We start from the raw sequence: 24,823 nt of genomic DNA, 5'->3' as shown, positions 1-24,823 counted from the left end.
TTGAGAAGAGCAGCAATCAACCCCCTTGTCATGCTGCAGGCACCCAGAGCTACCGCGCAGATTCAAAAAAAGAAACAATTGTTAAAAGTTATTCTGCCGTTCCTGAGTGTGGGTTTGGTTTCTTAATTATGCTACCCAAGAGGGACTGTTCACTTGTAGAGAAAGGACAAGAGGTAGATATTAGGAAGAAATTCTCTGCTGTGAGGGTGGTGAGAGCCTGGCCCAGGTTGCCCAGGGAAGCTGTGGCTGCCCCATCCCTGGCAGTGTTGAAGGGCAGGTTGGATGGGGCTTGGAGCAGCCTGGGCTGGTGGGAGGTGTCCCTGCCCATGCAGGGGGTGGGACTGGAGGATCTTTAAGGTCCTTCCAGCCCAAGCCACTCCATATTATTCTATGCCTTAGCACTACATGCATAAACGATCCCACACGGTGCTGCTGGAACCTGTTTGGCAGAAAACAAGCGAGGCACAGCTAAGACAGCACAGACTGCACAGTCCAGAGCAAAGGAGCAAAGCAAAGGCACCCGTGAACCCCCCGTTGCAGCCTTCCCGCCCCGAGGGGCTGCAGCAGCCCAGCCCCCCCGTCCCTGCACCCCCGGCTCCCCCCGCCGGCAGGAGCTGCGGGGGCAGCCACAGCCCCCGGGAGGTGCCGGGGGGCAGCGCTGGGGCGGGGGGCGACGCTCCGGGACAGGCCCCGGTTTCCAGCGCGAGGGCCGAGGCGCTGAGGAAGGAGCCGGGCGCTCCGGCCCCGCCGCACCCACCGGCACCACGAGCAGTCCTTCACGTCAAAGCGCAGCAGGTCGTTCAGCATCGTCTTCCTGCAGGGAGGAACGAGAACGGGCTGAGCCGGGCGGCAGAGCCGGCGAGGGGCCCGGGCCCGGCCCCCCCGGGCCCCGCTGCCCCGGCCCGCCGCGGCCTCACCCGTTGTCCCCGCCGAACACGTAGATGGCGTCCCGGTAGGCCACCACGGTGTGCTTGCTGCGCCTGCGGGGGCAGAGCGCGGCGGTCAGACCCGCGGGCACCGCCGCCCCCCCCCCCCCCCCGCCGCCCGCCGCTCACCGGGCCCCCACGAACTCGTCGCAGGGCGGGAGGCGGCGCCAGCGGTGCACGGCCTCGAAGGGCCCGAAGTTGAGGGTCAGGTACTCGACGCTGTCCGAGCAGCTGTGGTCGAAGTCCACGCTGGGAGCCACCTTGGAGCGCCCCGCACCGCCCGCCGCGGCCCCGGCGGCCGCCATGGCCCGCGCCAGCCCCCGGACTCCAGCCCCCGGCCTGCCCCGGGCGCGGGGCCGGCCCGCCCCCCCCCCCCGCCCCCCGGCCCCCGGCCCCGCCCCCCCGCCCCCGCCCCCCCCCCCCCCCGGCCCCGCCCCCCGCCCCCGCCCCCCCGGCCCCGCCCCCGCCCCCCAGCCCCGCCCCCGCCCCCCAGCCCCGGGGCTGCTGCTGCCGCGGGGCGCGGAACCCGGGCAGGTTGATGCGTTGAGAGAGATCATTGTTAATACGAAAGAAGAACCCGAGAACAACAATCAAGTCTCACTGCACCGCCAGGGCCCAGCGGAGCGTCCCGCCAGGCAGGACAGCACCCGCAGCACATCAGCTCTTCCCCGCGGAGGAGCTGTGAGCAGAACTCGGGGTGCCAGGCAGCGGCGGCAGGAGGGGGACCTGCATCCCACCCTCGGTTTTAATTAAATGTCACGGTGAGCTTGTATTTCCTAATACGGTGCTCGTCGTAAAGGTTACTATTCGTTTCATTTCTTCTCAACAGCAGACAGCAAGAGGTGCTCTGCACCCCAAAACCAGACCATCACTGCAGGGTCCAGCATTTTTCATCCTGAGCCATCACCTTGTCACAGGTCAGAGTTGTTACAGCAAAACTGACACCCCTCCAGCAAAAAGGTAAATGACTGAGCATGAAAGAACAGCGAGAAAGGGTGAAGGAGTTACACCAGCATGAGCACCAGCAGGATCAGGCACAGATCCTTCAAACCACCCCCTTCCACACTCACTCTTACATCCTATTTGGCCTCTTCCAAGGGGAAGCCTGAGGCACAGGATTTCCTGCCAGAAAACATCCTGCACAACTCGTTTGCTTGCAGTAGTGTGCAGCACGGCCGAGCTGCTTCTGTCCCACCACCAAGTTGGTCCGAAGTTCCAAACCTTATCCCAGCTCCGTGCCTGCCAGCTCCAGGCCCAGCAGCTCCGTGCCCAGCCAGCTCCAGGCCGAGCAGCTCCATGCCCAGCCAGCTCTGTGCCCAGCAGCTCCGTGCCTGCCAGCTCCGTGCCTGCCAGCTCCGTGCCCAGCAGCTCCATGCCCGGCCAGCTCCGTGCCCAGCCAGCTCCGTGCCCAGCAGCTCCGTGCCTGCCAGCTCCGTGCCCAGCCAGCTCCGTGCCCAGCCAGCTCAGGCTGCCTGTGAGCTGAAGCTGCAGGAGGAAAAGCCCAGAGCACTGGCCCCAAAAGCCACTTAGTGTAGAATCATAGAATGGCTAAAGTTGGAAGGGACCTTAAAGATCATCCAGTTCCAACCCCCCTGCATGGTGGGTTACTCCAACACCTTCCCCTGGATCAGGTTGCTCAAGGCCCCCAACCTTTCCCATCTCAGCAGCTACACTCCTGGAAAAGCCATCCGTTCCTGCAGTTTCTGATCCACACACTGACGAGCTCCAACAGGAACTCCACAAGACACTGGCCCATCTACTTTCCAGACCTTGAGATTGCAAAGAAATCCTTGGATTTCTCAGTTGAGGATGAGGAACAGTACCAGCAGCACAAGGTCAGTCTCATTTTTCATGGTGTGGTTTAAACCCATCATCCAACTTGACTAAAGCAAGCACCACCGAGGCACACAGCAGCCAACTCCCACCAGAACACGGGTGAATCCCACCAGCACCTCCCCATGAGCCCTGCCTGACCAGACTCGAACAGGCTTCATTTACAGCTGACACCCTAAAACACACCTAGATGCTCCCAGAAGTTTGATACTCACCTCTAAGAATGGATGACTGGTTTTGAGCCTTGCTGCCAACACATGGGGCAAAAAAAAGATGGTCCTACCTCTTCCCAGGGCTGGGACTGATCACTCTGAGGACCCTTCTCAAGAGACTGTTCTGTTCAGCCTAACTTCTTGGCCCTTTTCAAGTGAAAAGTGAGAGAGACAAATGCCTCAAGCCAAAATTCCTAACAGACTTTAAAAATAAAGAAAATGTCTAGGTAGAAGACAGAACCACAGCGGTTCCACTGAGATGACCATGACACAGTTTAATGATAAATTCTTATACACCAGAGAATCCACAGGGCAGGAAGATCCCAGGACGCAGCTGCAGGGACACTTCTGATTGGAGCTGATGCATTATTAGACACACAGACATGCACACACACAAAAACCTGGCTTCAAATTCTGCTTCTAATAGAGCTGATCATAGAAAACCACTGAGGACTCAGGGGTGGGGGCTCAGGCTGCAGCTCAGGAGCTCCCCCCTGCTCTGCCCCTTCTCAGGCACAAGCTGAGGGGGTGGGAGGGTGGGGGAGCAGCAAGGGCTGGGGGGGCAGCAAGGGCTGCTTGAGCATTTAGTTATTTTACCATTTTCCCCAGCCAAGCTAAACAAATTGTGCCATCTTTGTCTGTGAAAAAATTAATTTATTATCCCTTCCTAGTAAAAAAGTGAAAAGCTATACTCAGACCAGTAAGACACAGAACTGCTCCAGCTCTTTGGAGGTTTTTAGATACAACTTTGAAGCACATTATTCTACAAAGGAACAACAAGAACATTTCTTAAGAAAGGAAACTTTATAATGGGTCAGACTTTTTCTTTTAAGCAGAAGAAGATGTATCCATTACAGGACTCCCTTTCTGTCCAGATGACTCCTGTGAAACACCCTAAAATCCTCCAGGTGGCACATACAGAAAGTTTCCTAATCACAGAATCATGGAATGGATCATTCAGTTCCATCCCCCCTGCTGTGTGGCAGGGACACCACCCACCAGACCAGGATGCTCAAGGAGAAATGTGTCTTTAAAAAGTGACTTCAGGAAACAAGTGCAAGTTCCTTTTAAATCTGTTTTATAAGAAGGATACCAATGTACATTTTAAGAGTTTTATTTTCATTTTCCCCAAGGGGGAACCAAAGGCAGAGAGGTGTTGTGAGATACATCACACTGTTCTTAGGGGTAAATCAATTTGCAAATATCATTTTACCACTCTAGAAAAATACACACAGGAGTGTGAAGGAAGCAGAGTGGCTATCATGGAGCAAATATGTTAAATACAATCAAGTTTTTTCCCAAAAAAATTGTGGCTCCTTGTGTTCCATAAAACCAAAGTCTTCAGTAGCCACATGCCACAGGAACAAAAATTTAAGTGGTAGCTTCCTTGGAGCATGTGCACACAAAAGCATTAGTAAAGAACTGCTCCCATGGGAGTGGACAGCAGATGTGAGCAACAAAGCTCCACCCACAACAGGAAAGAAGATGTGCATTCACTTTTGTTGTCTCAGCTTCCCATCCAAACTCCTGTAAACAGGTTCCATCCTGTTCAGGCATCTCTGATAAAAGAGTCTATAGTTCTATAAAAAGAAGTCAGGCTGCAAGGTCCAGGTATTTACCCTGTGTGTGTTATGTGAGCACAACAAGGAACAACCTTCCAGTTTCTCTAGATGCATCCAAGCAATTTGTGTTCCTTTCTCTGTCCAGCTGTGCTGTGGGAAACTCACTTTAGTGCCTCTTCAGAGGTGGAGACAGTTTGCTTTTAAAAATATTAAGGAAACAGTTGTTGGTTTTTTTAAACTTTAAGAACTTCCTGGAAAGTTACTGTGGAAAATGAAAGTGCTCCCATGGTGAGACCAATGTGTAGAGCTCTACAGACTTCTGTCCTTGCTGCCTTTATTCCTTCCCTTAGCAGATTCCCGTTAAGATGAGGCTCAAGACATTGCAAGGAGGCCATCATCCACCTGTAACAAGCAGGCAGACACTGGCAAATGTTTGATGTTTAATCATAAAACGTGGAAAAAGCAAAAAAAAATCTTGTTCAGATAGGATGGGGATGGTCTCTTGAGCAGGTTTATATCCCAATGGCCTGTAACACTCGCTTCTCGTTCTCATTGAGATGGTCTGAAAACATTGCATAGCAGGGCTGCTGTGCAAACTGACAGAGGAAGTCAGTGAGATAGGCCTGAAAGGAAGAAAGAAATACTCAAGTTAGTGTAACATCACCTTGGAAAGTCTGTTTCTTTCATGTGTCACAAGAGAAACCTCAACATGCACCAAGTGGGACCCAGGGATTGCAGGGAGCAGGAAAGAGCTGCAGGAGGGAGGGTTGGGAAAGAGCTGCCTGTGGTGGTACAAATCAGGAGCAAAGTATCACACAAGGGCTGTGGCAGGATGGGAGCATCTCCCAGAGGAGTATGAAATCCTGCCATGTTCAGCCTCCAATCTGCTCCTGACTTCAGCAAAGAGCTGTGAGGCTCATGGGTAGAAAAGCCTCATCTCCCTCTGTTCAAAAAGCTTTGTTAATTCATACTTCCAAGTTATAGATACTGATCCAGTAAGGAACAATAATTCCAGACATTCTTGGGGTACTCAGCACTTCTGAAAGTAGTTTCAATGACCTGAGTACCTTCAGGACAACAATCAGTAACTGGTGTTTACAGTTCTGTTAAAGTACAACACAGAAAAATTAATTTATAAAAAATGATTGGAATCTGATTTAAAAACTCATTCTAAAGCATCACCTGGAGATCTATTTGGTAAAGAGGGTCCTTTAAAGCATCAGGGTCATCCTCTTCATCATCTTCATAGTAATCCTCATCTGTCAGAGGCAAATCAGCAGGTTTTAAATGAAACAGAGCAAAGTATCTCAGGAATTATTCTGTTACACTATTGTTGAAATCCAAGGCTCCAACAAGTAAACAGTTTCAGCACAGCTGGGTAAACATTTGTATTGAGAAGATTCACTCCTCAAGTTGAGGTGATTAGAAACCACGACACCCCAGAACAAGAAGCTGACAGTGAGTCTTGAGGAACACACGGGTGAGGAGCACACACGGGCACCAGACAGGCAGGCTGGTTAGTTACGTGCACTATGATCTTATCCCTCAACCTTCAGTCCGGGTGACACCTTTCCAGTTCTGGGCTCATGTCAGCATCTCCCTTATTGTCTCTGCCTGGAAGGTTTTCTCTTCCAGGACTATATGCAAACTGGAGAGCAGAGCAAGGAGATGAAATGCCTGCTCCATCTTTATGCAGCTATTATTTCTCAAGGTCACTCCACAAACAAGCTCATCCACTGCCATGACACTGTCACTCCAAGGTCACATCTACATCTTTAAGAATCAGTTTTGTCTTTAGAAGAAATACCTGCATGAACCTCACAGCAACATGAACTCTGGTGAAAATGCAGTTATTTAATCATGGTGTTATTCAAAGACATGTCCCTCTCTTACAGAAAAAAGTCCTTATTCAACATCCCAGTGCAGTATTTCCTTCCCCTTGCCTGAAGTCTCTGTTGAGCTGCTGCCAAGGAAAGAAAACTTTGACTAGGATGTCAGAGAATCATAGAATCGTCAAGGTTGGAAAAGACCTTCAAGATCATGAAGTCCAACCATCCACCCTACAACCCCTAACCACTAAACCGTCTTATGAAACACCACATCTATCCCTTTTTTGAACACCTCCAGGGACGGTGCCTCCACCACCTCCCTGGGCAGCCTGTTCCAAGGTCTCAACTCTATCTGTGAAGAAATTTTTTTCTAACATCCAGCTTGAACCTCCCCTGGCACAACTTGACCCCATCTCCTCTTGTCCTATCACTGGTCACTAGGGAGAAGAGCCCAACACCCACCTCACTGCAACCTCCTCTCAGGTGGTTGTAGAGGGCAATGAGGTCTCCCCTCAGGCTCCTCTTCTCCAGGCTCAACAGCCCCAGCTCCCTCAGCCTCTCCTCATCAGACCTGTTCTCCAGGCCTCTCATCAACCTCATTGCCCTTCTCTGCACCCTCTCCAGCACCTCCATGTCCTTCCTATCTTGCGGTGCCCAAACCTGCACCCAGTGCTCAACTACTCTATTCTCTCTCTGAATAAGCACTTCAGAGCTATTACTTACCATACTTGTTTGTGGAAAGAATATCTGATAAGAACTGTCCTGCTAAACCTTCATCTTCATCCTCATCCTCTTCCTGATCCTCCCACATGTCATTCGAATCATCTGTTCAGAAAAAAAACATTTATACAAATAAAAAAGCTTTAAGAGGTCCAGTGTGTCCATCACTCTAAGGGGACTGTAGTTTTCAGGCTAAGGCCCCCACCCAGGCAGGATGAAGGGAAACACCTCCAGCCCTTACCAGCCCTTTGGAGTGAGGAACTCAGGAACTGCAGCTAAGCAAAAAGCAGCTGCAAGAATGGATGCCTGAAGCAGGGAGGAAGAAAGGCAGACCAGATCCATCAAGACAGGACAATTTTATTAGCATATGGTCAGATCCCATCTTCCAAACTGGCCCAAAATAGTTTTCAGGTGTAAGTATTGATTCTATCCTTTGGATCACTATTGAAGCCTTTGCTATTACAGGTATATTATTTACTATTGTGAGCTTCTTATTACCATATATGCTACTGAAGAGTTTAAAAGGTATATTTAAGCCATGGAAGAGGAAAAGCAAACCCAGTTTTTTACCCTGGCTCCAATCTGCAGTTGTCAGTCTAGATGCATTTGCTTCCATTGCATTAGAGAGTTCATTTATTATTAATTTTAAGATTTTTACTAACAAAGGAATATTTGTCCAGCGTTCAGGATCTGTAAGAGAAGAAAAATACATACACATATTGCTTTTTATAAAAAAGTTGATAAAAACAGGCCTTTTTTTGTAGTGGTTGGTTTCTTTAATTTTATCATGCATTTAAAATGCTCACAGATGAGCAAAAGCCTCCAGGTTGGAAGCAAAAAGGACTGACAAAAAATCCCCAATGTTTCCTCCATATACCTTCACAGCTAGATGTCCTAAGATCTTCACTGCAGTATCAAATACTGCACATTTTGGATGAAGAGAAGATGTGGTTAAAATCTTCACAGCTCAATTAATTTGTGAGTCTACTCTGTGAAATCAGTTCCAGGTGACTTCATGAAGCAGCCTTCTCTGAAGTTATCCCTGCATATCTCGCAGGAACACTCAGTGCTTTCAAGTGACTGAGCAGTGCAGCACCCCCACACGTGGCTCGACTCTTTCTGAGACACTGCAACCTCCAAATTTTCCTCTCCATGGCTCTTGCAAGGCCTGATTATCCCTGGGGGTACCTAGACAGTGGCTTGGTCCTTAATTTCAAAAGTAAAGATTATATCAAATTAAGAAACTGGGAGCACTACTTGTAGCTCCTGAGGTGCTCAAATGCTGGCAATTACTGTTCTTCTGTCAGACTAGACAATGTCTGACTTTGGTTTGTGCTGCTTGGTGTGTTTTTTAAGCAAAGACTAATAAGGTTGCAGGTGTTTTGTGGCCACTACTTGCCTCTTTAACTCCTTGTGCTTTCCCCTGTTTCTTTCCCACGTTCCTCCATCACCCTGTCCCTGGGCCTACAACAGCTGGAGAATGGGACCCTCTGCCTCCATGGGTCTCCACTTTGGCCCAACACAGCCTGTCCCACCCCTGGTTAAGCACAAGCTCTAGCACAGCAAACTGCAAAGCCAGGGTTTGATTGTCCCCTGAGCACAGCAGCTCCAGTGTCCTCCCCCCTGGGGCTCAGTCCCCAGGAAAGAAAAAACAGCCCAGTGCCCTCTCTGATTTAATATATGAATATCTAGACAGTAACTTCCAATCAAGGATTTGGGGTTCAGCCAATTAAAAATAACATAAGTCTTATGCAGGAGACTAGCCAAGCTCTCCTTAAAAGTCATCTCTAACTTGTTGAAATCATTGCTAATATTTGTGAAAGTCTGTCTCTTAAAAAAACCCTCCAACTTTTTTTAAAAAATGCCTGCATTAATTAAATATACTTTCCTCTCAGAGAAGCTACAAGGCATCATGAAATCATTAATTCTATTCAGCCTGGAGAAGAGAAGGCTCCAGAAAGACCTTAGAGCACCTTCCAGTGCCTGAAGGGGCTCCAGGAAAGCTGGGGAGGAACTTTTTATTAGGGCTTGTAGTGACAGAACAAGGGTTAATGGTTTTAAACTGAAAGAGGGGACATTTAGGTTAGACATCAGGAAGAAATTCTTCACTGTGAGGGTGGTGAGACACTGGAACAGGTTGTCCAGGGAGGTTATAGATGCCCCGGCCCTGGAAGTGTCCAAGAGCAGGTTGGATGGGGCTTGGAGCAACCTGGGCTGGTGGGAGGTGTCCCTGCTCACGCAGGGGGGTTGGAACCTGATGATCTTTAAGGTCCCTTCCAAACCAAACCATTCTATGATTCTATGATTAGATGGAACATGATGATGAAAATAGCAGCAAATAACTCCCTATCTCATAATCACCTCATCATCCATCACAGACATCAGGAATCTTCTAAATAATTATTTGGCAGAATTAAAGCAAATAATAGATTAATGGATTAGCTCTAAAAAACAACATGCACCCTCTGTAGGGAGTCTCTCTCACAGCTTTGTGTGATCTGCAAGATTGCCTTAAGGCAACCACAACAGGGAAAAAAACCCAAAACTTATGAAAACCAGCAACATGATTACTTACTTTTGGCTGACTTTGATCGTGTCCGTATTCCCTCATCCATATTAAATATTTCTTCTCCCTTTACCCTGATGTCCTGAAGTCTCTTGTCATCTGTGTTGATGCCATGTTGGAGGAGTTTACACAGTGCTACAGAGCTGGGGAGCAGGGAATAGCAAAATTACAGACCAGGATTTCCCTAAACCACCTGGCTTCCACCGTGACCTGTTAACAGGGAACATCTTCAGAGGTGACATCCAGATGCCCTTTTTTCTACACTTTTGCCAAGAATAAGAATTGCAGAATTTTCCTATTTCTCCTGCTTTATGTCAGCATCCAAAACCAGACTCACCTCCTGACCTGCACAGCAAGCCAAGGAAAAGCCAAGGCTGGTGCTGTCAGGAAGAACAAGATTAAACTTTGCTGTTCAGTGCTGTCTCCATATTGTCCCAGATTTGTGTACAGACGGCTTGGCAGGGCTCCACACTATTAAACACTTTGATTTGGGTTATTTACAGAGATCCTTTTTATCCATTAGAAAATGCAGGGTGTTTTCTGTGTACTGCAGGAGGCAGTGCCTGCTCAGAGGACCCTCTTGTTTAGAGTTGGTAAAAGGAACATTAAGATAGCTGGCATCTTCTGTGTGCACCAGTTCCCATCCCTGTGATGGGCTGTTTTTTACTAACACAGCTTTGGACTGGACACTACCAGGCAGTGCACAGACACATGAAAAGCTTTTTCCAGTTCAGGAGGGCCACAAGGGTAAACACTCCTGAAGCATCATGTGCAGATGAAGATGGAATTAGGAGGAAAAGAGCAGCAAGACAGTAGCAACTTGGTTGATATGCAGATATCAGTATCTCCTTCTACTTTTCTCCAGTCTCAAAGATAATTTACTCTTCTGGTCCTTCACAGCTCAGTGACACTCAGACCTTCCTTGCTCCCCTCATACATTCTTTCCATCTCTACTGCTCAGATTTCTACACCACACTTTCCAACCTTCTTCAGTTCCAGGCTGTTTTCAAGACATATTGAGTATGACTTCGATTACAGGCTGAGGCCACCAGTTTACACGTGGCATTCTTAAACCTCCCTCTGGCTCTGTAAGTCTCAAACTAAAGTTTAAGAGCTCCATGGAACTCCCTCTTTTTGTGCTTTCACTTCACACCCTCTTTCTCTCCCACTAAGGTTCTGAGTTCCCAGAGTGTCTGGTTTGGGCCCAGATCTTACATGCCCAAGGTGGCATCCATCCTTTCAACATGGAAGCCAAGAGCAAAAAGCCACTTCTTCAACCTGTCCCTCACAGGGATGGGAACTGGTGCACACAGAAGATGCCAGCTATCTTCATGTTCTTTCTACTAATTCTAAACAAGAGGGTCCTCTGAGCATGGCACTGCTTTCTTCATGACACAGAGAACACCCTGCATTTTCTAATGAATGATAAGGATCTCTGTAAATAACCAAAATCAAAGTGTGTAATAGTGTGGAGCTCTGCCAAGCCATCTGTACACAAAGAACTCTAATCTTGGACAATATGGGCACAGCACTGCACAGCAAAGTTCAACCTTGCTCTTCCTGACAGCACCAGCCCTGGCTTTTCCCCATGGCCATGAGAAGCCTCAGAAGATCCTGCAGACAACCCTGCCCTGTGAAAATGGGGATAAAACCACTGCTTCTAGGGATGAAACAGACCAAGAGTGACTGAAAACAGCATGAGATCCCTGAATCAGGCTGCCTCTTGTTCAGCATGATCCTTCACCAACTTCCACTTTAAATATGCTTTTTCTTCTTAATTATTTCACAGGCTATTTGACTGCTTTGTAACGGTAACACACCAACAAATACTAAGAAGTGACTTAACAGCTGATGAGATTCCTAAGAGTGGTCTGCTAGGCTTCACATTTCCAGAAAAATCAAGGACAGCAGCTGCAGCAAGATTTAAATTAATACAGAGCATCTCATGCTTTAGAATACAGCACTCAGTCTCTCCCAGAACACAAATGTGCTGCTACAGCAAAAGGGAAAGAAAACTGTGGCAGATGATTTCTTTACTGACTCGTAAGAGAGCATTACATCAACAAGAAAACACCAGATTCTCTCAGGAAACCCTCTGCAGCGTCTATAAAAGCAATTTTGTGTCTGGAAGCTGTTCCCATCCCATTCGCAGATGTTCAAACCCAAAAGCACTCTCCTGCTTGCAAGACCGTTCCCCTTGGGTCACCCTGTTCCAGCGCAGAAACACCAGGCAGCACAAGAAGCACTTAAGAGGAAGATCAGAGATTGCTCCAATTACCAAGGCTCTCCTAACCCAAACTGACAGCACAGGAAAGAATTCATTCTGTCCAAAGCTGGCACACTGACCCAAGCCTCAGCCAGCTGCCCTTCCCCTCCCACCCAGTGCACTTCACTGGGATGGGATGATCACCACCCTGCCTGTGGGACACCCTCCCACCTGAGGAACACCCCCCCTGCCCAGGGAACACCCCACTATCTGAGGAACACCCCCTGCCCAGGGAACACCCCCTACCTGACTTTGCCTTCATACTGCCCATAGAACAAGTGCTGCCTGCTCATCCATTCGGCCATTACAAACTCCAGGGCTGGCTTGCCAGTTGGTCCTGGGAGACTACACAGGAACTCCAGGAGTGGTTCCAGTTTTGAGTGAACCAAGTGAGCAAACACCATAATCAAGGACTGCAGGAGGAGAAAGGAAACATTAGCTGTACATAATTTAATAGCTGAAAATGTTTGATCAAATATTCAAGTAAGCGAGTGTCCTGTGAGAGCAGAGACTGTGCTCAGCAACCCCAAGAGGAAGGGAAAGTAAAACCCTCTGCCAGGCACCGTGCGCTACAAGAGCAAGCAGTGACCTGCTACGGTCAGCAGCAGAGTATCCATCCCCCACCAAAAAAACACTGCAGGAATAAATTTACTCACACCTCAAGCTAACAAACCTTTCTAAAGCAAAGTTTAAAAAGCTATTTTAAAAATACCAGAGGTTGCAATTGATGTTTGACTAGCAAAAAATATCATCTGGCAACTCTGAGGCACTGCAGGGCTGTGGTCTGCTCAAGGGAGCAGAAGCTGCACACGTGGCTCCACGCACCGAGCTCTCAAGCCACACGGATGTAGCAGGGACACATCTCATGGTCAAGCTAAGGACCTGAAGCCACTGCTCCAGAGCCAGAACCCATGTTTTCTTCCCCTTTCGCCCCATGGATTTCCCACCATCACCTCCACCACCCTTCTCCCACGTCATCACATCTTAAGTCAGCAGCATTTTTCTAATTCTGAGTGCACTTTGACCACAAGTTTTAGGGAAAGACCTGCAAGTTTTAGAAAGGTTTTTTGGTGTTTTGTTTTTTTTTTTTTTACAAGATGCACATTTACAGTCTGAGTCTGAAAATCCAGCAGTAGAATTCATACGCTGTGTATGCCCAAATGTCAGTCTCTGAGTCTGAGGGCATCCCCACAGGCTTCCTTGGGAAAAAGCTGCCCATCTCCAGAGCCCATCTTTCAGGCTAACACAGGGAAGAGATTCAGCGTTGTGAATGGCTCTTTTCTCTTCCCCTGGATACAGGGGATTCAGATCTTTTAAATTCAAAAATTAGCAAAGTGAAAGCCATTCTGAACAGTTCTTAACTGTTCCGAGTGTTTCCAAGGAGGGGAATAAAATAAAGGCTTTAAGATGAAATCTGTGTCGACATCTGAACAGCCTTCTTGACTCCCCGTGTGCTGGTTTGAAAAAACACACAAAAACCAGAGAAATACATAGGATGGAAGGGTTAGAACAGAGGGAGCTTCAGCCAAGTGCCACAGGGAGGACAAAGGTGGGATCTTGCCAGAAGGCAGAACTCCTCAACAGTGCCAGAAAAACACCTTCCTCCTGCTGCTCCTGAGGAACCAGGGCAGCCATCTCTACATGTTTGACAACAAGGGCACAAAGACCACTGGGATAAAAACCATTCCATAAAACTGTGCCACTAGAAGTAGGTCAAGGCTAGAAGAGATAGCAACACTCTTGTCTGGCCTCTCACCTGAGGCAAATACACCTCCTCCACCAAAAGCTTCCCTTGTCTCGATTCCCAGGCATTTATCCTTCAAGTACAGCACAAAAACAGGTGAAAACATGTGCTGCCTTTGCCACAGCATCCCTACTTGGGCAACTCTTGTCCCTTATAAAGGTGCCCTGCTTGCAAGTACAAGGTCATGAGGGACTATTCAAGGTGCAGTAAAACTCACCCAGAAGAGCCTGGCCTTCCCCATAAGCCAGACAACTCTGCAGGAGCAGAGCAGGCATTTTCCTGACTACTTCAAGAGGGTAACTGTGAACTTCCAACTGCAGTAGCCATAAATAATCAGGCACACAATTTAAAAAAAAAAGGTAATTTCTTTTCCTGACACTCCTCCATTCCCTGTTGGGTGCCCAGCCTGCTCACCTGCATTACACTCAGTGTCTCTGCTTGCTGCATTTTGCTCAGGATAGCTCTCAGGATCTGGTCCAGATTCTCCCCCAGCTCACTTCCTGCTTTTGAAATTAAAGTGGAGACCAGCCTGCCCACAAAGGCAGCGGTGAATTCTGAGGTCCTTGGATCCAGAAGCTGGCTCACCACCTGCATCACATACCACAGCCCATTGTGGCCTTGCTCATCGTGCCACTGTGCAATCTGCTCCAGGGCCACCGAGACGTACGCACGCAGACACTCGCCGCCGTTCTAGGCAAGAGAATTGTCACGTTAGAATTGCACCTTTCTAGGAGGGCATGGAAGACATCTCCTTTTATCACCCCAAAAAGACCCCTAAGCGAGATGAAAACAATGGGCAAACTCCTGCCATCTGTAAAAGAACCAAGCATTCTAATGGGCAGTAAAGCGAGTGCCTAATTTTAAAATAATTTCTACAGACTTCAGTTCATTATCAAGTACAAAATTCTTCACTGTCGACCTGGAGAACTGCATCCCGTTCTGGGCTCTCCAGTTCATGAAGGACAAGGAGCTACTGGAGAGGGTCCAGGGCAGGGCCACCAAGTGCTGAGGGGACTGGAGCACCTGCCTGTGAGGAAAGGCTGGGAGAGCTGGGGCTGTTCAGCTGGAGAGGAGGAGACTGAGGGGGGATCTCATCAACCCTCACCAATATCTCCAGGGGTGTCAGCAGGATGGGGCCAGACTCTGCTCAGCAGTGCCCAGTGACAGGACAAGGGGCAGTGGGCACAAACTGGAGCACAGGAGGTTCCAGCTGAACATGAGGAAAAATCTCTTTGTTGTGAGGGTGACAGAGCCCTGGGACAGGCTGCCCAGGGAGGTGCTGGAGTCTCCTTCTCTGGAAACATTCCAAACCCATGTGTGTTCATGTGGGATCTAGCAGGGGGTTGGACTAGATGATCTCCAGAGGTTCCTTCCAACCCTGACCACTCTAGGACTCTAAGCACCCAGTAAATACAAAGACAACCTGAAGTAGCTGCAGTTTTGTGCCAGTCTTGTTACTTGGAGAAATTCCAAGACACTCTAACAAGTGAGAGATGAAGACAGCAGAGTGTAGCATGAACAAAACACAACCCAATCATTTTCAATTCTTTCTTAAAACAAAGACCAACAGAGCAACCAGAATGCTGGTCTCCAACCACTTTTATCTGGTCTGCAACCTGTCCTTACTGATACGTTGTTTAGGGAAAGTAATTTCTGGTCTGTGTTCACACGGCAAAGGGCAGCTGGCACTACAAAGTCCTTATGTGAGGAATGAAGCCAGCTGTATTGTTTATATGCCAGCTAGGAGATGGAATGACAAGGCACCCTGCACCCTCTGATGCTTTTTCTTTCATGCTTAAATAGACTAAAGTCAGCACAGGAAAGAGTAGAGGACAAGCACAGCTCAGACAGTACTGCTGTCTGAGATGAAGTCTTGCTCTCCTTCCATCCCATGCCCGGCTCAATCAAAAATAACTTTGCCCTCCTCTTCCCACCTGAATGAGTGGGAAGAAAAAGAAGGAAGGCTGCTGCTTCAGTCACTCCAGTCCTCCAAACTGAGGAATGATCAACAGGAGTCACTGCAGGCTGTTTATCAGCAGTTCTTCCATGATACACTGGAGGTGGCAGAGACTCCTGAGGAGCTGCTGATACTGCTTCTGGCAAGCAAAGCCTGGGCTCCCTCAAAGGCCATGTCACCTGTCTCACTTGGTCACCCCTCTGGGACTCGCACAGCCCTGCAATCCTTACCACCCCACAGTGTTACCTGCATGGTAGCATTGTCATCTGTGTTCAAGCTGCACTGAGCTACTGCAGGGAATGCTTGACAGATGAGGAGCTGGGACAGAGGAGGTTTTGTATTCCTGACAACTGTGGTCAAGATATCAATAGAAGTCTGAAAGGAAAACACAAACAGATGCAGTGTCACAGCAGCAGCCACAGCAGGCTGTCAGCACCACCCTCCACTGGTCCAAAGCCATGAGGGGATGTGAGCCAGTACTCCACCACATCTGATTATAAAGCCTAGGACATTTTTGAAACCAGAGCACCTTGGAGCATGAACCCAGGGATCCCTGTATGTGACATGGACACACGTGTGCACTGCAGAGGTTCCCAAGGCAGCTCAAACGTTAGAAGCAGTGTAACCACTTAAAGACAGTAAACAATTTCAGGGTACCCTGATGCATGCTAATCAGTACAGCCAGAGAACTGTTTCAGCTGACTTGTTCCATGTTATTTATATTGATTTAAATTTATTCTAATTGTCCATGAGCAATTATTACAGTCATTCTAATCAAAAGGAAGATAAGCATAACGATAAAGATGTTTATGGGTTTAAATTTAATACAATCAATCTACCCAGTCAATGCCTTAACTTTTATAAGCTGACTTTTTATAAAGAGGACAAACCTGTAAAATCTCCAGCAATTTACACATATGTGACATATAAATCAGAAAAAGCCTCAGAAGAATGTGCAAGGAATTGCTGTGCACCCTGCTGGAGAACATTCCACCAAAGAGGGACTGTTAGTGGTGAAAGATGGCTTTGTCAAAGCAGAACGACTAGGGATACACTGCAGAGACCAGAAGAAGGCCAGAGGAACAGTTTAAAGTTAACTTTTGGAAGTATGTCCCCCCACGTGCAGTATGCCTTCTTTCCACAATGAAACCTCCACCAATGACCAAAGTCATTGTTCCAAAGCCATTTAAGAAAACCTTCCTGCTCCTTGCAGACCAGCCAGCATTGGTTACAGAACAGGGAACATCTCCAGCCAAGCCCACATCACTGTAGCACTTACTGCACAAAGCCCTGCTGGGATCTTGTCAGCAGGGGCCTGCATGATGCTGACAAGAGTTGGTATTAGCCTCATCTGCATTGGACCCTGGCAGGCTTCTATCTGAGCTAGCTCCTTAAAGATATCTTGGGCAAGAGAAGCAACAACTGGATCTGGAGAGAGAAAGCAGCATTTACTACAACGTACTAACAAACATCTCAAGTTTTGCTACCACTATTTCAACCAGGCAAAGCAGCAAGTTTCCCATCTTGCTTTACCTTGGAATGAAGAGATGTTCTTTTAACTATCATTTCTTACGTTTTCAGCACCAGGATTCAGAAGCAAAACCAGCTGTGCTTTGAGAATCTACCTGGAACACATACCATTACTGTACTTCAAGAAGATTGCAATGGTGAAGGGGCAGATTTTGTTCTCCACGCTGGCTGTGAACGCTGGGTCGACCGTGCAGACAATGCAGAGTGTCTCCATCACCAGGTTTAGCACCTCTGAGCTGAACTGGGTTGCCAAGTGGATCAGTCCATCAAGAATGCTGGGGAGGAAAGGCTGCAACACGTGGGTGCTCTCAGAGATCTTCAGCTGGTCACAGTAGCTAGACAAGGAATTTGTGACATAAAAATACATATTAAAGTGATGAATCCTTTTAACACTAGATAATACATAAGGGGTTGTATTTCACCCCATTCTCTTCTTCCTGAATTTCCCTCCTCTAGGACTTTTCCCCATCAGACTAGGATGCTTTTGTCTCTCAACAGCTCAGCTGCCTTTCCTCCTCATTCTATCCCCAATGGTTTGCAAAAGCAGAGTTGAGCCAAGTGATGGTAAAAGTTTTCACTGCTTCTCAGTAAAAGTTCTCTCTTAAGAGCTGCTCACCCCTGAAGAAAAACCTTGGGGAAAGAACAGTCTGAGAGAGAGACTCACTGCCCACAATGTCTTTAATCACCATGTTCTACAAGTGAGCTAGGGAAGACAAAAAACAATTTCAGGAATAAGCAAGTTGTAAGTATCTGCCTTTACTCACCATTTCTGTGCAAACAGAGGACAAGGTGGTTTTGGAGGAGGGGAAGAATAGCCTGTTTTTTGTGGGGGTTTTTGTGTGTTTATTTTAAACTACAGTTCATTTTTCACATGAAAATCAATCCAGCAGATATTCTCTTTTTATTCTTGCAACTTACTTGCAAAAACAGGATGCCAGCACCACCCCACTACAAACATTCCTTTTTGTGATTTGCTCCACCAGCCCACAAAGCCATCAGCCATCCCTGTGACTGAACAGGAGCAATCTGGGTTTCATTTTCACACTTTCCATCACTCTGTAGTTCTACTTCTCTTCAGGACTGTATCGATTAGAACATTTTATCATAGTCAACCTTGTATCTCAATGTCACATTCCTCATTAGAGTTACAGAATAATAGAATCACCACCCAGGTTGGAAAAGACCTTCAAAATCATCAAGTCCAACCACCTGCCCTACAACCCCCTAACCACTAAACCATCTGCTGAAACACCATGTCTACCTGTTTTTTGAACACCTCCAGGGATGGTGCCTCCACCACCTCCCTGGGCAGCCTGTTCCAAGGCCTCACCACTCTTTCTGTGAAGAAATTTTTCCTAATAACCAATCTGAACCTCCCTAGGTGCAACTCAACCCCATTTCCTCTTGTCCTAAAAGTTGTCCTATTCTATTTTGAACCTGCTTGCTTTCACTCTTTAACTTTGCATCTATTGCATTCAAAGCAAACACTTCCACAGGCTATACAGAAATATTATCAGTATTTTAAAATACCAGTTTTAGAAGTGTAATTTGTGACACCTATCATAGAATTGTCAAAGTTAGAAAAGACCTTCAAGATCCTCAATTCCAACCATCCACCCTACCACCCCTAATCTTGCAGCTTTGGAATATCTGAGGGTTTACTCACCCCCAGATGGCTCTGACTGCAGAGATTCGGACAGAAGGAGGCTGGGTTTCATGCAGCCCACTGACAGTTGCCTGCAGGAACTGCTGGATCAGCTCTGGTGACATGGCCACTGTGAACCGGCTGGCAGCCCAGAGGGCACGGCCCAGGAGAAAAGGAGACACTGAAACAAACCAAAAATCCCAGCAGGTTTAATTGCAGTTTTTATTAGTTTCAAATTACAGCTGCTTCCATCCACTATCCAAAATGTTATCATCCCAGTAAAAGAAAGACAGAAGACCAGTATGCAAGCATATGAAGAATTTTTATTTATGGGCAGAATAAAGTTAATTTTCTTAATTGTTTTTAAAAAAACCCAACAATGCACTTCTTCCCTCAACTTGAATTTGTTCACCAATCCAGCAATACGTGCTTTAGTGATGATCAGAACTGAAGTAAGGGAAAAGAATGCAGGCTCTTGCAGTGACTCCTGCCCATCTAGCTCAATATTCTGTCCCCAAGAGCAGAAGCTACGGGGAAAGAATGAGAGAAGCTCAGCACATGCACAGGGATTTTTAGTAGATTACTTTCCTGGTTTCCAGTCACCACCTTGTAATGACAGCACAGAAAGTTCAAGAGCACCAGAGAAATAGTGAATTCTCCTTCTCTACTCACTTGCTTACACTTATATCACACTTAACCCTCCTGCCTTTCCAGGCTAAAAGTATCCTGATCTATTCAGGCTATCCTCAAGCAGATGATGCCATTTCTCAGCATCTTTACTGCCATTATTTATACTCCTGCAAGTATTAATTTAATATGAAGACATAAACAACTCCACACAAGATACAAAGCAAGAGAAAAGCTTTGTTTTCTAAATGAGTAGTATAAAAAAGCAAGATATCTTTGTCTTTTCACTATTACTGAGCATTAAACCAACATCCTCTGAGAACAATCCATGCACTGAATCCAGCAGCTCCTTCTAAAGCACAACAGCTCATTTACAACCCAGCACCACAGATGTGAATGTGTGCAAATAAATCTAAACAGCTGAGGCTGGTTTTTTACATGGATTGCACACTCTGCACACTATCTCTTCATTCAAAATCAACTCAAAACCTGAAGAAACCTTCTTTGTAACAGGCTAAACAAATGTTTCTCTGCTGAAAGCACCAGCAATTTGTTTTTCTGCACTGACACAGCTTAACATGGACTCACCAATAGTGATCCTACTGGCTTAAACTTCTCAAATCCTAATTATTTGCAAGGACTCTCGAGGTCTGACTTTCAACAACTCCTTGGACTCGCCTGCACACCGATCTAAGATGACACAGAAAGCAGTAGCCTGCAGAGATCCCAAAATAGGATCACACTCAGCTAGGAATATTATTTGAATTCATCTGCCATGACCAGTGTCAGCCCCAGGAAACTAAATGGGATGGGATGTTGCTGCAGGAATTCTGAAGCTTGCTAAACACTGCTGGTGACCTTCCCAGAAAATGATACAACACAGCTTCATCCCACTAGGTTCTCCAAACAATTCTCTTCTATCTGCCCGCTCTCCAGGCTCAAGAATTCAGAAACACAGAATCACCAAGGCTGGAAAAGACCTTTAAGATCCTCAAGTCCATCTATGACCTGACACCACCACATGAGCCAGACCACGGCACTAAGTGCCACATCCAGCCTTTCCTTGAACACATCCAGGGATGGTGCCTCCACCGCTTCCCTGGGCAGTCCATTCCAATGTCTGATCACGCTCTCCATGAGAAAGTGCTTCCTAATGTCCAACCTAAATCTCTCCCGGAGCAGGTTCAGGCCAGGCCCTCTTGTCCTGTCACTGGTTTCCTGGGAGAAGAGCCCAGACCCCACCTGAGCACAACCTCCCTTCAGGGAGCTGTAGAGAGTGAGAAGGTCCCCCATGAGTCTCCTCTTCTCCAGGCTAAACAACCCCAGCTCCCTCAGCCTCTCCTCGTAAGACTTTCCTTCTGGTCCCTTCACCATCCTCATTGCTCTCCTCTGGCCCTGCTCCAGCACCTCAAGATCTTTCTTGCAGTGAGGGGCCCAGAGCTGCTCCCAGGACTGGAGGTGAGGCCTCCCCAGTGCTGCGCACAGGGGGAGAATCACATCCCTGCTCCTGCTGGCCACACCATTCCTGATACAAGTCAGGATGCCATTGGCCTTCCGGGCCACATGGGCACACTGCTGGCTCATGTTCAACAAGCTGTCAACCAGTGCTCCCAGTTCTCTGCTGGGCTGCTCTCCAGCCACTCTTCCCCTGTCTGTAGCACTGCCTGGAGTGACTGTGGCCGAAGTGCAGGGTCCTGCACTTGGCCTTGGTGAATTTCATCCCAGCCTGTCCAGGTCCTCCTGCAGCTTCTTCTACCCTCCGGCAGGAAGGTAGAAAACAGTGTTTTGCAACCAAAGGCAGAGGGTCTTACAATGAAATCACTTACATAGGACCTGGCAGCATGTCAGAGAGACATACAGAGTCACAGAGTGGTCAGGGTTGGAAGGAACCTCTGGAGATCATCTAGTCCAAGCCCACCTGCTAGAGCAGAGTCACCTACAGCAGATCCCACATGAACACACATGGGTTTGGAATGTTTCCAGAGAAGGAGACTCCAGCACCTCCCTGGGCAGCCTGTCCCAGGGCTCTGTCACCCTCACAACAAAGATTTTTCATTATGTTCAGCTGGAACCTCCTGTGCTCCAGTTTGTGCCCATTGCCCCTTGCCTGTCACTGGGCACAGAATCACAGAATCATCCTGGTTGGAAAGGGCCTTGAAGATCATCAAGTCCAACTGTCAAAACAACACTGCTGGGAAGAGTCTGGCCCCATCCTGCTGACACCCCCTGGAGATATTGGTGAGGGTTGATGAGATCCCCCCTCAGTCTCCTCCTCTGCAGCTTAACAGCCCCAGCTCTCCCAGCCTTTCCTCACAGGCAGGTGCTCCAGTCCCCTCAGCACTTGGTGGCCCTGCCCTGGACTCTCTCCAGTAGCTCCTTGTCCTTCATGAACTGGGGAGCCTAGAACTGGATGCAGTTCTCCAGACAGGACCTCACCAGGGCAGAGGGGGAGGAACTCATGAGAGAAGATGTATGCATTTCCATGTGTACAATGTGCACAACTGCACATTACACCACCACATGCACACAGGAGCCTGATTCATCAGACATTTTTGTTTGTGAGAGATTCCCAAGTTCTGGCTCTCAATAGTTACTCTGAGTTATGGCAAGGGCCAACGTACCTGAAAGGTTGAGGTCTGCAAGAACAACATTTGTCAGGAACCCATGCATATCAAAATGTATCCTGCCATTCTTCACACTGTCTGTAATAATAGACTTCACAGAGCCCAAGGCCAGCATACAAGCTTCATGTATTTTCCACCTGCAAAAGAATTTAGATGTCTTGATGTTCTTCCCCAAACACTGCCTCTATAAATAAACAACAATCTGAAATGAAACTACACATTTGTTGGCCTAAGATATCACAACTATTTTGTTCATCCCAAAGCAGAGAATTTTAAAAGGGCCAGAAAGAAATCAGTATTTGCAAAGCTGGGACTTTGTAACTCACCCAGGAGAGACGGCACCCTCAATCACTTCCTAAAATGTTGGTTGAATAATTGTTACAAAGTTGTACCAATTTTGTTCCCATAATAAAAAAAAAACAAATGAGATTTCTCTACTAAGGCTCCACCTCCAGCTGTGCCTTACTTGAGTGCAGAAGCACTGTGATACCCAGGACATTAAAGGCTTGAAAATGTGTATTTTTGCATTAGGTTTTGTTAATGATAATGAAGTAAGTTACGGACAAATGCAAATAACCTACTTTAAGGCTTGTCACAATTAAGGCAGACAGGGACTCAATGTCAGAGTTCTCTGACATTCAGTTGCTGCTCACTGTGCAGTGTGGCTACTCTGACACTAGTATTCAAAACAAACACAAATGCTCAACTAATGCACTGTAAAACCAAAAGGGAATAGTTATGGAATTGCAAGTGGGTACTCTTGTAGTTGAGCTTTTTCCTCCTATTCTCATGTGACACTAAAACCTGCAATTTTCAAATTCTCAATTGAACACCTACATCTGCAGACAGAACCTGAACCTCTTCTTCACATCAGGGAGAAGGGATGCCTGAAATTTTGAGCTCAGTCAATTGAACAAAAAGTGGAAGTATTGCCAGTTTATCTTCAGCTTGCCTATAACTAGTTATGGCTTCCAAGGATATGTTTTAAGGAATTGTCAGGGCCTGGAGGGAGGGAGCCTGGGGATAGCCAGCTGGTGCTAGGAATTGCTGAGAGTATTCCTCATGAAGATTCCATCATCTAGCTCAACTGCTGCACTTCCGCTTTCTTCTTCTAATCAGAGCTCTCCAATTTCACCCTTGTCCATCAGCAGCAACGTCACTAAAAAAACGTGACTAAATTGTGCTCCACCAGTGGTGCAAAAGGGCTTTGCCATCCACAGTGTGGTTCCCTGCTGCCCCAGCCCCTCACCAGTGCTCAGCACCATTGTTTTTAGCCTGCTCAGCTTCTTGTAAATGTCTCGTAGCCGCTGCAGCCAAAGCAGTTGCACTCTCATTCTGGAAATCAGCAGCCACAGCCTGCACAGAAGGAAATGATAACACTTATTGATACAGATTCTTAAAAGCTGGCCTTTTCTCCAAGTGCCCTACACAAAGCTAGATTTATTATTTGTTACTGTTGTTTTGGTTCCATCTAAAGGTGGAACACAATCCCTACCAGCAGCAGATCCTGGGCAGCAATCCTCACTGTATAGGAAAAAGTATCATCATCTTCATCCTCCACAAACTGCTGTGGATTTGCAGTCCAAACTTTGATCTAAAACAGAAAGGAGACGTGAAGGACAGGGGGGTGGGTGACAAATTCAGAACAACAAGGGTAAAAGGAAGCTTGGCTGTTCCCAGTAACCTCAGTCTTGCAAAACTCCTTTCAGAAGCTTTCTCTGCCATAAGAAGTTGTCATCTCCAACTGATTTTTTTGAGAGTCTATGAAAGAAACCTTTGAAAAGATCTTCTCTGTTCTGGGCTCATTTTGCTCTTCTGCTCCACATTTGAGGTCAGAATTTGAAAGAACTAATGACTGACCTGGAACTAATGTTAGAGTTTTATTAATAGATGAGGAATGGGAGAAGCAGAGGAATCTTTAACCAGAGTGTCTGTTTTGATGCATGCCTGCCTGAACAGGAGACAAAGATGGCTATCAGGCTTGGCAGGCCAGGAGCCCTGCAGAATTTTGGTACAAATTATTTCACACTACCAGCTCAATCTTTTCACCATCACAGAAAACTGGGTGTCCCTTTCAGCATGATAATCCTAATTTTCAGCAGGGGGTTGGACTGGATGATCTTTAAGGTCCCTCTAACCCAAACCACTCCATGGTCCTATGATCTGCTGTCCACGTTGCGCCATGTAGGAACCTCTGGATGCTATTGTCCTAACTCCTGACACAGCAAAGTGACAAAACAGATCCCAGCAGCTTCCACACACTGAAATTCTTCCTAGGACATCAGTTGTTGTCATCTCATTTGCTTCCTACACAAGACAAATGGGCTCACCTGCTCCTCTGTGATCTGCATGTAAAGGAGTATGTAATAGATCAGCTCTGGCAAAGCCTTCTTCACTGTGCTCTTAAATTTGTTGTTCTCCAACAAGGCATGAACAAATTCAAATATGCTGAACACCAGATTTTCAAAGCCCAATACTTCACCTGAACAAAGAAGTGGGGGGAAAAAAAAGAACATGGCTGAATATGCCAAAAACCAGAAGGGCACATGTGAGAACAAAACCCATGAGTGACTTTACTAACATGTAGACAGGTACAAATGGGTGTCAAATATAATTACAAACTGTCAGCTTGTCTTACAAGATGTATATTCTTTCTCCTGGGCTTGGGAGGGCAGCAGCAGCCCCAGGATGTCTGACCTCACCACTTCCTGCTCTCTTCCCACCCCTCATTAAAACTTGATCAAGCTCAACCTAGAAACCTTTTTTCTTTTGTCCCATTACT

The 24,823-nt window shown here is 47.3% G+C and overlaps 2 protein-coding genes across 3 annotated transcripts in view; both read right to left on the bottom strand.

The window, feature by feature from the left end:
* The window catches only part of LZTR1 (leucine zipper like transcription regulator 1), a 37,757-nt gene extending 36,508 nt beyond the window's left edge, over positions 1–1,249 (bottom strand). For both annotated transcript variants that reach the window (XM_051639095.1, XM_051639096.1), the window contains exons 1-3: positions 1,056–1,249; positions 918–980; positions 758–814 (exon numbers count right to left, since the gene is read on the bottom strand). In XM_051639095.1, the coding sequence (XP_051495055.1) occupies positions 758–814; positions 918–980; positions 1,056–1,231 (296 nt within the window). In that variant the 5' untranslated portion in view covers positions 1,232–1,249. The remainder of the gene's footprint in view (positions 1–757; positions 815–917; positions 981–1,055) is intronic.
* Positions 1,250–4,069: 2,820 nt separating this feature from the next.
* Positions 4,070–24,823, bottom strand: part of IPO9 (importin 9) — a 42,111-nt gene continuing 21,357 nt past the window's right edge. The window contains exons 10-24 of the mRNA XM_051639120.1: positions 24,372–24,523; positions 23,537–23,635; positions 23,291–23,397; positions 22,039–22,178; positions 18,812–18,971; positions 17,254–17,480; positions 16,895–17,043; positions 15,862–15,990; positions 14,073–14,348; positions 12,161–12,327; positions 9,658–9,791; positions 7,653–7,772; positions 7,086–7,187; positions 5,716–5,792; positions 4,070–5,156 (exon numbers count right to left, since the gene is read on the bottom strand). Of these exons, the coding sequence (XP_051495080.1) occupies positions 5,046–5,156; positions 5,716–5,792; positions 7,086–7,187; positions 7,653–7,772; positions 9,658–9,791; positions 12,161–12,327; positions 14,073–14,348; positions 15,862–15,990; positions 16,895–17,043; positions 17,254–17,480; positions 18,812–18,971; positions 22,039–22,178; positions 23,291–23,397; positions 23,537–23,635; positions 24,372–24,523 (2,150 nt within the window). The 3' untranslated portion in view covers positions 4,070–5,045. The remainder of the gene's footprint in view (positions 5,157–5,715; positions 5,793–7,085; positions 7,188–7,652; positions 7,773–9,657; positions 9,792–12,160; positions 12,328–14,072; positions 14,349–15,861; positions 15,991–16,894; positions 17,044–17,253; positions 17,481–18,811; positions 18,972–22,038; positions 22,179–23,290; positions 23,398–23,536; positions 23,636–24,371; positions 24,524–24,823) is intronic.

The sequence above is a fragment of the Apus apus genome, chromosome 23 (assembly GCF_020740795.1).
Source record: "Apus apus isolate bApuApu2 chromosome 23, bApuApu2.pri.cur, whole genome shotgun sequence".
Taxonomy (NCBI): domain Eukaryota; kingdom Metazoa; phylum Chordata; class Aves; order Apodiformes; family Apodidae; genus Apus; species Apus apus.
The sequence above is the reverse complement of the archived record's forward strand: the minus strand, read 5'-3'. Positions and strand labels throughout refer to the sequence as shown.